At 38.5% G+C, this 13,239-nt stretch overlaps 1 protein-coding gene across 7 annotated transcripts in view; it reads right to left on the reverse strand.

Annotated features, from left to right (window-relative positions):
* Positions 1 to 13,239, reverse strand: part of SLC44A3 (solute carrier family 44 member 3) — a 119,311-nt gene that overhangs the window by 53,846 nt on the left and 52,226 nt on the right. For 5 of the 7 annotated variants that reach the window (XM_077120191.1, XM_077120189.1, XM_077120186.1 and 2 more), the window contains 3 exons: positions 12,379 to 12,544; positions 3,790 to 3,946; positions 1,247 to 1,333 (listed from right to left, as the gene is read on the reverse strand). In XM_077120191.1, coding sequence (XP_076976306.1) covers positions 1,247 to 1,333; positions 3,790 to 3,946; positions 12,379 to 12,544 — 410 coding nt within the window. The remainder of the gene's footprint in view (positions 1 to 1,246; positions 1,334 to 3,789; positions 3,947 to 12,378; positions 12,545 to 13,239) is intronic. The other 2 variants (XM_077120187.1, XM_077120188.1) reach the window with 2 other exon arrangements.

Genomic DNA, 13,239 nt, shown 5'->3' on the forward strand with positions numbered 1-13,239 from the left:
TGTGACACCCACATAGAGCATACAAAAACAAAAAACAAAAAACAAAAATATGGGTGGTCTAATCAGTTCCTTTACTTGTAATGGTACATTTCTTAGGAAGAGGTGGCAATAATAACTACTATCACTTGCAAATAGTAATGAGAGCGTGATAGTTCTGTGGATATTTTATCGTAAAACAGCCTGCTGACATAAAAATACTGCTTTGTGTAAACTTAACTAAAGGCTATTAAAATTTTCTAAATTATCTATGGAAAAATAAAACATATATTTAAATTTCCATCAATGTGAGAGACTCCAGAGACGAAAAGAATCTGAAATTCAAATAATGGTATTTGTACTTAAAAAAAAATTTATGAGGAATATTTACAGTTTGAAAGAGAAAGGCTGGCAAAGTACATAGAAATTACGGAGCATTACTTTTCTTCAAGAAAATTATAGTTCTTGGAAAAGACATCGATAACTAGCTTTCAGTTGATATACATTCATTTTGTCAGGGTTTCTAAAGCCTCCCTCCCACTTTTATTTCTGAGAAGAAAAATACAGAATTTGAAGAGTGACTTTAATAATCTAAGATACTAAGGCAAGGTCTGAAAATGATGGCCTGAGGGTCAGAGCAGATCACCTGCTTTTTATCTGAATGTGAGCTAGAATTTTTTATTATTACTATTAGAGAAGTTGTACGTTTACAGAAAAAATTCATGCAGAAAATACCGAGTTGCCATATACACCCCCCCCCCATTAATAGCTTGCAATAGTGTGGTACATTGGTTACAATTAATGAAAGAATATGATTATAATTGTATTATTAACTACAGTCATGTATATCAGGTTACACTCTGTTGTAAAGTCCTATGGGTTGTTTTTTTTTTTCGTTTTCATCCTAGTAACACATATACAATCTAAAATTGCCCCTTTTTAAGAATCATTTTTATATTTTTAAATGGTTGGAAAAAAAAGAAAACTATTGATTGACACCCGAACATTACATGAAATTCAAGTTTCAGTGTCCACAAATAAGGTTTTATTGACACACAGTCATGCCCATCCATTTCCATTTTTGTCTATGGCTGCCTGGCCTCTATAATGGTGGGGTTCTGTAGTTGTAAACAGAGACCCTATGACCCATAAGCTGAAAATATTAACACTCTCACCCTTTACAGAAAAATTTGCCATTCCCTGACTTGAGGGATTGAGCCCGCTTTCATGTCCCTCTGTGCCTTCCCGGGACACGTGGCGGGAGACATACCTGGTTGAGATGGCACAGGCATTCCTCAAAACACCAGAAACAGCAGAAGCAGCATCTGAATAGGTGCCTTGACCAGGTATTACGCTGCTGGGATCAGAATCAGAACCAAAGGAACAGAGTCAAAAGCAACACAGGACGAGAAGGCAAGCGGGCAGTCTCCAAGGGGATACAATCTATTTCTATTGGAGACCTATTCACCTGGGTAGGCACCAAGGCAAGTTTCCCTTAGTATGGGAGGAGTTCTATTTGTACCTAGTACTAATAATAAGTAAAATATCTTATAAAATACTAATCATGGTAGTCATTATTATTGATGAGCACAATTGCTCTCAATGGAAAACTGGTCAATCTATATTCATTGGCAAAGGAAAGGTAGGCCTTTTGGTTCTTGTAAAAAGAATCTCTCTTCCCCTTCCATTCCTTCCTCAGTATCTTAAATGATAAACTTTGCTTTTTCAAATCAAAGTTTAAATTTGTGAAAAATTCACATCTCAGAGAAAATAATTCAACACTGTAAATGCAATAAAAAAATCAAGTTTAATTCTTTCTGGAAATACATCTGATAGTAAGACTTTCAGGGCTGAATTTCAAGGGAAAATTAGTCCTTTAAAACATAATTTGAATTTGAATTTGTGCATATCTCGTGTGTGAATAATTTAATGACACCCTTGGGAGATGGGTAATTGAACTGTCTGTGTCCTATAAACTGCCCAGAGTAAAAAAACAAACAAAAAAAATCCCTAAAGGCAATCCTGAAATAGTCCTGTATAAGGGCCCCAGGAATAACTCAGCCTTATATGGACATTTTCTGGTCCCAATGTTAATTCAATTGGATGAAACTTAATCTGAAAACTTTTCAGCCAGGCTGTGGTTGTAAATGAGCCTATTTAAAGTATGAAAGATCAAGCAGTGGCTGTATAAAATGTTAACTTGTTGACACAGTATTGGGCTGTAGGGCTGATGAGGATGATGCTTTTTTTTTTTTAACTTAAGAAAGGTCATATTTCCCCAACAGTGACATCACTCAAAGGGATTCTGGCCCTTCCGTCCTTATGTGATAAGGGGAGTGATAAATAACCTTTTAGACCTCAGTCATAGAGACCTTCAGTCTTCCACTGACTTCTTTTTTGAGATTTATGGAATGCTGTTTCCCCAAAGAGGTTAAGATGCTTAACTCTAAAAGATATAGCCATTACTATCCTATGATTGTCTATTACTATCGCATATATACACAAATACATTTAAAACTTAAAGCTATGCTGCTCTAAGGGAAGCATTCTTTAAGTTTTTTAAGACTGGAGGACCAATTTCAAAATGCAGGAGTCAGAAGTTGCCAGATCTGGTCTGGATATGGAAATGTCTCTTCAAGAGAAGAGAAAGTCATCAAAATGTAACTAGACAGGAGTTTAATAAAAATACAAGAAAATATTCTACAACTACTTAGCCTGAATTTCAAGATAAAGGAAGCCAAATAATTTTGTATAAAATTCAATCAATCATTCCTAATTGACACATTAATCTTATATCTTGATTATGGATTTCAAAATATCAACAACTCAGATTTCTGGTTAAAAGAGCAACAAAAACAATTCTAAAATGTAATTATGAACCCATACGTAAATTTCCCCAATTTACTAAGGACACATAGCTATACCAAAAAGATGGGAATCAGGTAAGTTTGTAAAGTTCTGACAAAGTCACCAACCCTGGGTTAGGGATGGGGGAGAGATTAGTGTTGTGTGAGAACAGCAAAACTGGGGAGAATCCAACCTTCCCTTGTTTGGCAGGTCAGAAATACCATGAGAACAGCTGTTTTCCTGGTGTTCTGGTTTCCACTGGCATTCATAACCAAATGTGCATGGAAATAAAAACCAGGGAGGAGAAGATAAAAAAAAAGAAAAGAACAGAACCAGGCACAAAAGCCCTACAGTTTTCTCTTTTGAGCTGTGATTTAGGTCAGCTTGCCCAATTCTCCCCTCAAGCATGCACACACATGCACGCGCGTGCACACACACACACACTTTCTCTCTCTCTCTCTCTCTCTCTCTCATCCACCCACACACTCACTCATATACTTGCTCATTCATGCTCTCTCCTTTTCTCCCTCTCTCCCTTACATACACCAGTAACTTCCGTCAGCATCCTCTAGGAAAACACAAACAGCAGGGAATATCTTTGCATTAAAATAGAAACAAATATTGCTCCTGTTGTTTAAATTTCATCTTAAGAATTTATCCCATTTCTTCAGCATTTAAACGAGAAGGAAACCCAGGTAACTGAGAACTGGCTTACAGGTCTCTCCCCCACCAACTCCCCACCACTATGTCGGAGAAAACCCAACAAACAAAATCATAAGCAAAACAGAGGCTCAGAAAAAAGGTTTGCTTGTGGGGGGGAGGTGGGGGCTAAGAAACCTGGGGACCTTCTGAGTCGGTTCTGTCACAGATCACATTCATGTCTCCAGGCCAGCTGTAATTTTCCAGTAATGTAACTTTCCTGCAACCCAAGCACCAAGGGTACTTTGTAATAGGGTGTTGTCTTACCTTCTCTTTCAGAGCGTTGCAAATGTACATGAGAATGATTCTCGGAATCCTCACCAGAGTGATTAAAAATGACCCTTTTACAACTGTTCCTTGATGGTAGCAGAAAAGAGTAGAGAGAGATGAAAGGATTGGGTGATCAGGAGGGTCATTTTTATTTCTGGGAACAGGAAAAAAAACAGTTATTTTAAAACACTATTTAACAAGTCACAAAACAGCTTCTGGCTGGTTCAAATCATCAACGGTGTTAACAATTTATAAAGTAGTGATGCCAAAAACATTTGGCAATTTTTTGGTTGCTAGGGTTAAATTATTTCTTGGACTAATTTAATTCCTTTTGGTGGCACTCAATGCTACAAATAAATATAGAACTGATTATTTTTTTTTAAATACCCATGAGTTCAAATAAACAAGTTTTCCTCTTCACAATACCTACTCGCTCCACCAATTCAATCCTTTCTGTTGCCTACCAATCTCATTTTCATTTGCAGGAGTTTAATTCTATAAAAATCTGTATGGTTTAAATTATACATGAGCATATGCAAATACTGTCGGCATAAGCTTGGCGATTGAAATCATCACCAAATCAGCATGATTATGGTTGAGAGCCAGAGAAATAATGATGTGCTCAAGCTTAAAGTGAAGGGTCAGGGAAACCCTGGATATTCTGGTTTCTGCACAACTCTAGGCTCCTGGAATCCAGCTGATTTCTCCTCTGTTCTTTAAAGGTCACTTTGATGTGAATCATTTACGGGACTTGCCATGACACAGCTCCCAAGAATGTGCACAAGTCAGTTTCACAGGCAGAGAGAAAAGTGGAACCGAATGGAATGGGCCCAGCCTTCACCCTGCCCCAAACCTAAAAGATCAAACAAAGGAGGGAGGGCCGATGCAACCCCTCCACTGACCTTCTGAATTCCTGCTGATGCCAGTGGTAGAGAATGAGGCCCTTTTCCCAGAAGCCAACTTCACTGATTCCAAGTGAAGCTTGGTTTCTTCATAATGGATTATTCTACAACTTGCTCTGGTTGCTAATAAGTCACTATGAATTAAGGTTTTGACAAAAGCTTAAGTTTTGAGAGAGGAAAAGGAATACAGCCAGAAATGTTTCAAGAGTTGGCAACAGTTGTATTTTGCTGTTACTTAAATCATCCAGGAAGAAAAAGAGAACATGAAAGTAATACTGGGAGCAGAATAACTGCAGCCCGGTTGTCCTACAAAAGGGGTGAAGTGTGTTTCAACCCAATATTATTTGAAATAGGAAATACCAGGGAAGCTATTGCTGATATGAATTCATTTTGATCTGATAAACGAGAAGAGCAGGGTAGGCCAGGAAAATCTGACACATTTTTTCCCTTTCCTCACTGTGTGTTTTTTTTTTTTTTTTTTTTCCTGTTAGGGAAGAATGTTTACTTTTCCATTTAGGAGATTTATGTGCCTTAGAACTTATGATGGTGCTTAAGAGTGGATGCAGGGAGATGAGGACAACACCTGTTTTCCACCTGGTAGGGAAACAAATGATTCACAGGCCACTGTGAATGTGGGTCTTAGGGTCTAGTCGTCCAGGTATTGACATTTGGGGTCAGGCATCAGGTTTCTGAGAAGGTCCCACTATGATGGGATTAATAATTTCAGACAGCAGGGTGTCTGCACTGTCTCGACTTTCCTAGTCCATAATATCCTGGTTATGACTCCAGGCTCTCCAAGGCTTGACTGGAAGAAGATACAGAAGTTCCAGATGGTCCACAGCTGGGTTATCACATGATGAGAGAGGGAACTTAAAACAGAGGGACATTTAAACCTAGGCTACTAAAAGGAGCCAGGCAACACACAATGCCTGCCTTAGCAACTAGAAACCCTTTAGAAAAAAATGTTAAATAAGTGAAGTGTCTTTGAGGGCCCCACCTTCTTTTTTTATACCCCTTTTCATATTCAAAAGAAACATAATCGAATGGAATGATTTCTAAATGTTGGGTTAATTTCTTTTTTTTCTTTAATTAAAAAAAAAAAAAAAGAAACATAATCCTGTCATCCTGCTCCTGATGAATATGCAGCTAATGCCTTCTACTCTATATTTTCCTCACATCCAATACAACCTTTCAGGAAAAGGATTAATTATACCTGTTGAAATTTAAAAATACTTCTCTGTGGACTATTCACATTTTAAGAACTGGCCTAAGGGGCGGCAATACACTATTAGGAATTTGGGGCAATTCAGTGATGAGTTTAATCGGAGGCTGGGGAGGATAGGGTCTCTCCACAGAGTATGCCAATCCATCCCAATTCTGTGAGTGGTGTCACTAAGGAAGGCTTGGGAAGAGTCAGGGGACACAGGGACTGCAGGATGTCGTCTCACAAATCCCAGCTTCCCCCTCCTTTCAAACTTGTGGCTACCCTGAATGCTAAACGTACCTGAGCCAGATCCCCAGAACAACACATCAACTCAAGTTGCCGGGAAAAGAATTTAATAGTTCCATCGATCTGAGTCCTGGGACACCTCTGGGTCATGGCCCACAAGCACTGCTTTCTACTGTAACTACTAGTTGCCTCCGACAACACACAGCATAAAACCAAGCAAGTGACTTCAGGGTCCTTGGAGCAAGTATTAGCTCTAGTTAGAGCCAGCCTAGTGCTCAAAAACTCTTCACACATTATGGCAAACTAATTTCTTGCTGAGGTTCCTGGATAAGGAAAGGGATGCATGGAATGGGTGACCCCCAATATCAAGCTGGTGCTGAGCAAAGGTGAACTGTGTGTTCCCTGCAGAGACCAGTCCTTTCCTGCTATTTATTTCAGCAAAATCACCACAAGATGGTGTTTGAAGGGCTGTGGGAAGCTGTAGGTTCATTTTTTCAGGCCTACAGAAAATGAAAATTGTGTTTATTGTAAAGAACAGGATTCTTCCGCTGTCCTCAGTAACTCTTGTCTGGGTTAGGAAATTCATCTTCGTCTCCTACCTAAAATCCTCTGGCTCTGCTATGAATCTATTTCCTCATTTGTTCTCCAGTGGATCCAGAACGTGTGGAAATCATCTTCTGTATAACTGAAAGCGACAATGAAGTCAAGCCCCAAGTGTCCCTTCTCCAAGTTGAACAGTTCTAGATCTTCCTATCTCCCAGCATCTTTATGACTCTCAGTTGACTCCTCTTCAAGCGAAAGGTTGTGCAAGGTTAATTTTACAGGTTGTACATATCTTGGTACTTGATGGTCTTTGTACAAACTCTTTAGCCCTCTTAGTGCTTAAAGAGTGACAAAGATGAACGTTCTCTGGCTGTATCTCATTCTCGCCCTGTGTTCAAGAGATTAAATTATTCTGAATAGATAAGGAAAAACCTTGAAGTTTCAAAATTAGAAATTAAAAAAAGGACTCTTTAATAAATGGAATAGCAGTGCTAAAAATAAGTTATCAAGGATTTTATTTTGAATTTATTTTATCAAAGTAATATACGAAATATCTTAGAAAGTCAAATAGTGCTGAGGCTTAATAGGAAAAACAGTAGTTTTCCTCTTCCACCCCTGATTCTCTCACTCTAGAGGCAATATTTAAACTTTTCTTCTGGTACCCACCTCTACATCTCTAAATTACATGTCCTTACTACTACTTCAGCTACTGAGATAACTTTCACAGTTTAACAGTCCTTCCTCTCCCTAAGATACCCATTTCCCCTTCCCTTCTTCCTCCCAATATAATTATATTGCAATTTTTAGCTAAATTAATATTATCTATACATAAACAGCATTTACAACTGATTCCAAGTAAGGTACACTGATTGTATTTTCTTTCCTGTTTACCTTCTTTTTGGGGGAGGTGCATGGTCCAGGAATCGAACCCATGTCCCCCACTTGAAAGGTGAGCATTCTACCATTAAGCCACCCATCCTGTTTAACTTTTGATTTCTCCTGAGCCTAATAATTGTTCCTCTTTTTGTTCGTTAGTTTGCTTGGTTTTCCACGGGCTTTACCAAACATTTCACCAAAGTGTAAATCTTTTCTTGACATGTTCAAATATATCTGGTGTTCTCTCATTTTCATTTTCTTTTCTTGGAGACATCTGTCCTCCTGCCCCTAAACTGTTGCTTTCTATGCCTGCTGCATAGCTACCCAACTGGGAAGTCCCTTCTCCTCTTGTCTGAGTTGGAGTCCCTATTTCCTGAAACTCATTTCTTCCTCCCTGTTTACTCATTAGTTTCATTGGAGAAAATTCTTCCTGAGAAAGGAAGTATGGGAGAGAAATCTTTTGGGACTTTGCATACATGGCTTTACCCTTGATTGAGAGCATGGATTGTGTGCCAGTTTGAAGCTATTACATACCCCAGAAAAGCCATGTCTAATTCTTATCCAATATTGCTGGGTGGGATCTGATTGTTTCCATGGAGATATGACCCACCCAATTGTAGGTGGTAACTTTTGATTAGATGGTTTCCATGGAAATGTGTCTCCACCCATTCAAGGTGGGATTGCTTACTGGAGTCCTTTAGGAGGGAACCATTTTGGAAAAAACTTTGGATCCAACAGAGCCAACAGAACTAACAGAGTCCATGCAGCCAGAGACCTTTGGAGCAGAAGGAAACCACCCCTGGGGAAGCATTATGAAATGGGGAGAGAGCTAGCAGATGTCACCATGAAATGGGGAGAGAGCTAGCAGATGTCACCATGTGGCTTCCCAGTTGAGAGTGAAACCCTGAACATCACTGGCGTTCTTGAACCAAGGTAGCACTCCCTGGATGCCTTTGGACAAAAGCTATAAAGATTTGGACATCTTTATAGCCTTGCCTTAATTGGGACACTTTCATGGACTTAGAACTATAAACCTGCAACTTAATAAATTCCCCTTTTTAAAAGCCATTCTGTTTATGATATACTGCATTCTGACAGCTTACGAACTAAAACAGATGGGAATAGAATTCTAGGTTGGAAATAATCTCTCATCAGAATTTTGGCAGCCTTATTCTATTCTCTTCCTAATTCTGAGTTGCTGTTGGAAAGTCAGTTCCCATTAAGATTCTTGATCCTTTGTAAGTGACCTGTTTCTCCCCCTGGAAGCTTCTAGGACCTTCTCTTTACTCATGTCTTCCAGTCCTGGAAAACTTTCTTTAATATTTTTTTACCTTCATTTTACTTTGTTCTCTATGTCTAGAACCTATATTAATTAGATGTTGGGTCTCCTGATTTATTCTGACTTTCTATCTTTTCTCTCCTATGCTCCATCTTTTTTTAAAGCAATTTTATTGAGATATAGTCACACACCATACAATCTACCCAAAGTATACAATCAATAGCTTACATTGTAATCACAGACTTGTCCATTCATCACCACCATCAATTTTAGAACATTTTCAGTACGCTAAAACTAAAAAACCCATGCCCTTTATCCCTCCTTACTATGACCCTTAGCATTGATATGGTACATTTGTTAAAACTGATGAAAGAATATTAAAATATTACTGTTAACTAGTCCATAGTTTGCATTAGGTGCATTTTACCCCACATATCACTCTATTCTTAACTCCTTGTGAGAGTGACGTACATGTGTTCTAGTTCATAAAAGAACATTCTTATATTAGCAGTATTAATCACAGACATCATCCATGACAGGTTTCATGGAATTATACAGTCCCAAGTTTTATCCTTTCCTTGCCTGAATATTGGTAAAAATCTGTAAATAGCTAAGGCACACTATTAAATAGAACTGAAGGTCGATGGAAAAATTGCTTAAATTTCAAATTCTTTACAAAGCTACTGAATCCTCTAAATTTTATAGAATTATATTTAAAACAATAGTATGTATACTTATTGAGAAAACTTTGAAAACACATAGAAGTATAAAGAAGAAATAAAAAAGCACGGATAATCCCACTAATCAGAGATATCCATTGTGGACATTTTGCTGAATTTTCTTAAGGTCTTTTTCTGCCACTAATGCACATCGCATATTTCCATATGAGATGTGTCTTTTTTATCTACTTTCTGGAAGAGTTAGGTCTTCAAGCCTATATTATAATCCTTTAATATTCAATGGAAATTTTTGTCTTTTGCAATCATATTTTTAATTACTAAGAGGCCTTTCTTGCTCTTTCACTATTTCTTCTTCTTTTTTTTTGGCTGTTATTTTATAGATGTAATATTTCTTTGATCTCTTTGAGGATATTTCAGTTTTTAAAGTTTGTTTGTAGTTTTCTTCTGCTGCCTGCCTGATGTCTGTCTCCCCTACATTTCTTTTGTTTGTTTTGTTCATATTTATTTCTTTCTCTCACTAAAGGCTTATATTAGTCAGGGTGCAGCAGAAAAACAGAACCAACAGGATGTATATGCATAGGAAAATATTAAGAGGTTCATTATAGGAATTCTCATGTGACCGTGGGGATTGGCAAGTCTAAATTCTGTGGAGCAGGCCGCAAGTTGGGAAGGTTTCCAGAATTCCCCAGGAGAAGCTGCCTGGATGAAGTAGAGACAGAAAATCTTCTTTCTGACTGCTGAACTCCTCAGTTCTCCCTTTAAGGCTTTCAACTGATTGGATGAAACTTCTCCTGTTGCTGAAGGCAATCTCTTTTGTTGATTGTACTTGTAATCAGTTACAGATGCAAGCAACAACTGACTAATAGCTTAAATCCATGAAATGCCCTCAAGGTAACCATCAGGCCAGTGCCTTCTGGACCCAACAACTGAACACTGTCACCCAGGCAAGTTGAACCATCACAAGGTTTTCTTCAAATGTTTGATAATTATTAGTTAACAGTTTACATTTAAGAGTCATATGCTAAAGAGTGAACTGGAAGCTCTGTGTGAGGGGCACTGCTTGTTGACTGGTGAGCTTTGCTGTCTGGTTAAAAGTCAGAGAATCAAGCCATTTTACAGTGCCATTATCTGTATGTCTTTATTTTGGGGTTAGCCAGTATCTTCAGAGAAAAAGTCTTCAAACTTCTGCCTGGAGGACATAAATGTGAGTGCCAACACACTGGGAGCTGAGCAGGGAAAAGCAGGTAGGGGTGGGGTCATCCTCAGAATTTAGTGTTTAGATTTTCACTTAATCTCCTGTTTTCAGTACAGACCCTTGCAGTCTCAGCTGTGCCAGATTCTTACCCCAAGTCCAGATTCTCTCTGGTTTACCTCTCCAGAGAAGCTTCTGCTGTTGTGGAGTGGGCAGATTTGGGGGTCTAACTGCTCCTTAAGAAGATTTTCAACTAATCTTGGGAAGCACTTTTTACACTTGAATTCCTGAGCCTTTCTAGGTTTCTGTGGTTCAACGGAGCCTGCATCTTACTTGTATCTCCTCACCACCCCAACACACAGACAGGCTTTTGTCCTCTTTGTCCAGTCTGCCGAGAGTCACATCTCCTCAGCTTTCTGCATTTGGTTGACATTTCTCATCTTTGCCTCTTGTTCTTGCTGTCCTTTGTATTTAGGCCTTTTTAAATCCCTCACCATTTTTGGGGGGGTGGAGGTGGGGGGTAAGGGGTAAAGTAGTGAGGGGATATGAGGAAGTAGAGAGAAATACAGATGCTTAACTAGAAGTCCAGTCAAAAGGTGTTATAAATCACAAACTCTCATTGCTTTGTTTTAGTTATAGTAAGGTAACACACAATAATGCAGTCAGGAAGATGTTACCTGCCGGACAATTTGATTAGAATAATCTTTGCTTTCTGACTTAGGAGCAAGCAACACACACTACCCACCTCCAACTATTTGGAGGTTTTCAATGCCAAGGCACACAGCCCCTGTGTGGGTCCTCGGAGACTCTACTGTGGAGGCTTTCAATGGCACCATTACATGAGAAACCCCCCGTGCCCTTTATCCTCAGGTGGTAGCTCCTCTCTGGCATGAATCATCCCTGGTTGACTTTCCTAACCCCACAAGCACTCTTGCTTATCTACTCATTTGGTCTGAGACCTCAGAAAAGGATCAGCCCTTTTAGGAGTGAACTTCCTGTTCCGAGTCAACCCAACCACGGTCCTAGCCTCTTTCTTCTCACTGTGGGCTTATCATCACCCCAGGGAGAGTTACACACGCCAAAGAAGATAAAAGGGTAAGATGTGTGTGTGTTCTCAAAAGTGTTTCAATGAGGTAATGGAGTATAAACTTTTAAATAGATATCATGATGAACAGAGAAGGAGATAATCAACTTCTTAGTACCTAATGATACACATTTAATTTTATGGTTACATATAATACTCGCAGGATTTAAAATTATTTTCCTAACAAAAACTCCTCATTTTACATAGGATGAGATGAGGGTCACAGAACTAACTGAAGTGTGTTCAAAACAGACCGGAAAATTCTGAAGTTTGAAGTCAATACAAGTGGATATTCACAGAAGAAATCAACCCATCCTTTCAGATATCTTTCAATTCTAAGCAATATGACCACTTTCCTTTTTTGTTGATTTCTGAATTTTCTAACTTATGGCAAAAGAGCTTGGAAACATGACAGATTTAAAGTGTAATTTCTCACCATAACATGAGCATCCAGTTTTTAATTTAGTCATTGAATCTTGCCAACCTCTCTTAAGTTTCATGTCAAAACTTCAAAATATCTTTTGCGATACACAACACGAAACACACAAACAAACCAACAGAAGTAAAATGCCAGACCTACCTGTTGAAATAACAAGTAACCACTGCCCCAGCTATAGTCATTTGCTGGCATGCAAGGATGAATTCACTTGTCCAGATGAGGCCAATTAAATGGTACCACCACAGATACCGAATTCCCCAAAGAGGCTTATATTCCACTTGGCCACCACTGATAACCTGGGCAGTTCCTAAAGTTGAAATGCAAACATGTTTTATACCAATGTTTTCCTAAGCAAAATACTAGAATATGGTTAACAGGCCTTGCTTCCCTATGCTTAACTAACTTCAGCAATACATGAATCATTAATGCCAACCTAAAGCTTGAAGTACCCACTAAAATCTCCATAACAATAGGTAAAAATTGAGAACATTTAACTTGTAAATAATGTCAACAGTGATAATCGTTGGCTGATTGGTAGGCAATTTGTAAGGCACTTGACATGTACTCTAATACTCACCCCATTTTATAGATATGAAAATCGAGGTTTGGGAGACTCAAGTACCTTTTATAAAGCCTCTGCTCATGACAGGTAGAAGGAGAATATAAATTCAGCCACATTGGATTTTAAAACCCACATTTTTTCTATCATGCCACTTTGTCATATAAACAAACTTGTCATGTTGATGAAACTACACAAAGCTATCAGGACCATACTTCACAAACCTACAACACCAAAACTTTAGACTTTATAAAAAAGACAAAGATCTTTGTTTTTTCCAAGAGTTTCATTTTGGGTTTCATTTAAAGAGCAAGTTTTACTAGCACATTTAAGGATATCTACTGTGCTTCAGTGTTTATTCTCCGTGGTTCAGATCTTAGTGTGACCTCTTTCTGAGTGGCCTGGTACAAGCTACTTGGCCATCTTTGGAGTTTCAGTATCCA

This window comes from Tamandua tetradactyla, chromosome 11 (genome assembly GCF_023851605.1).
Source record: "Tamandua tetradactyla isolate mTamTet1 chromosome 11, mTamTet1.pri, whole genome shotgun sequence".
Lineage (NCBI taxonomy): Eukaryota > Metazoa > Chordata > Mammalia > Pilosa > Myrmecophagidae > Tamandua > Tamandua tetradactyla.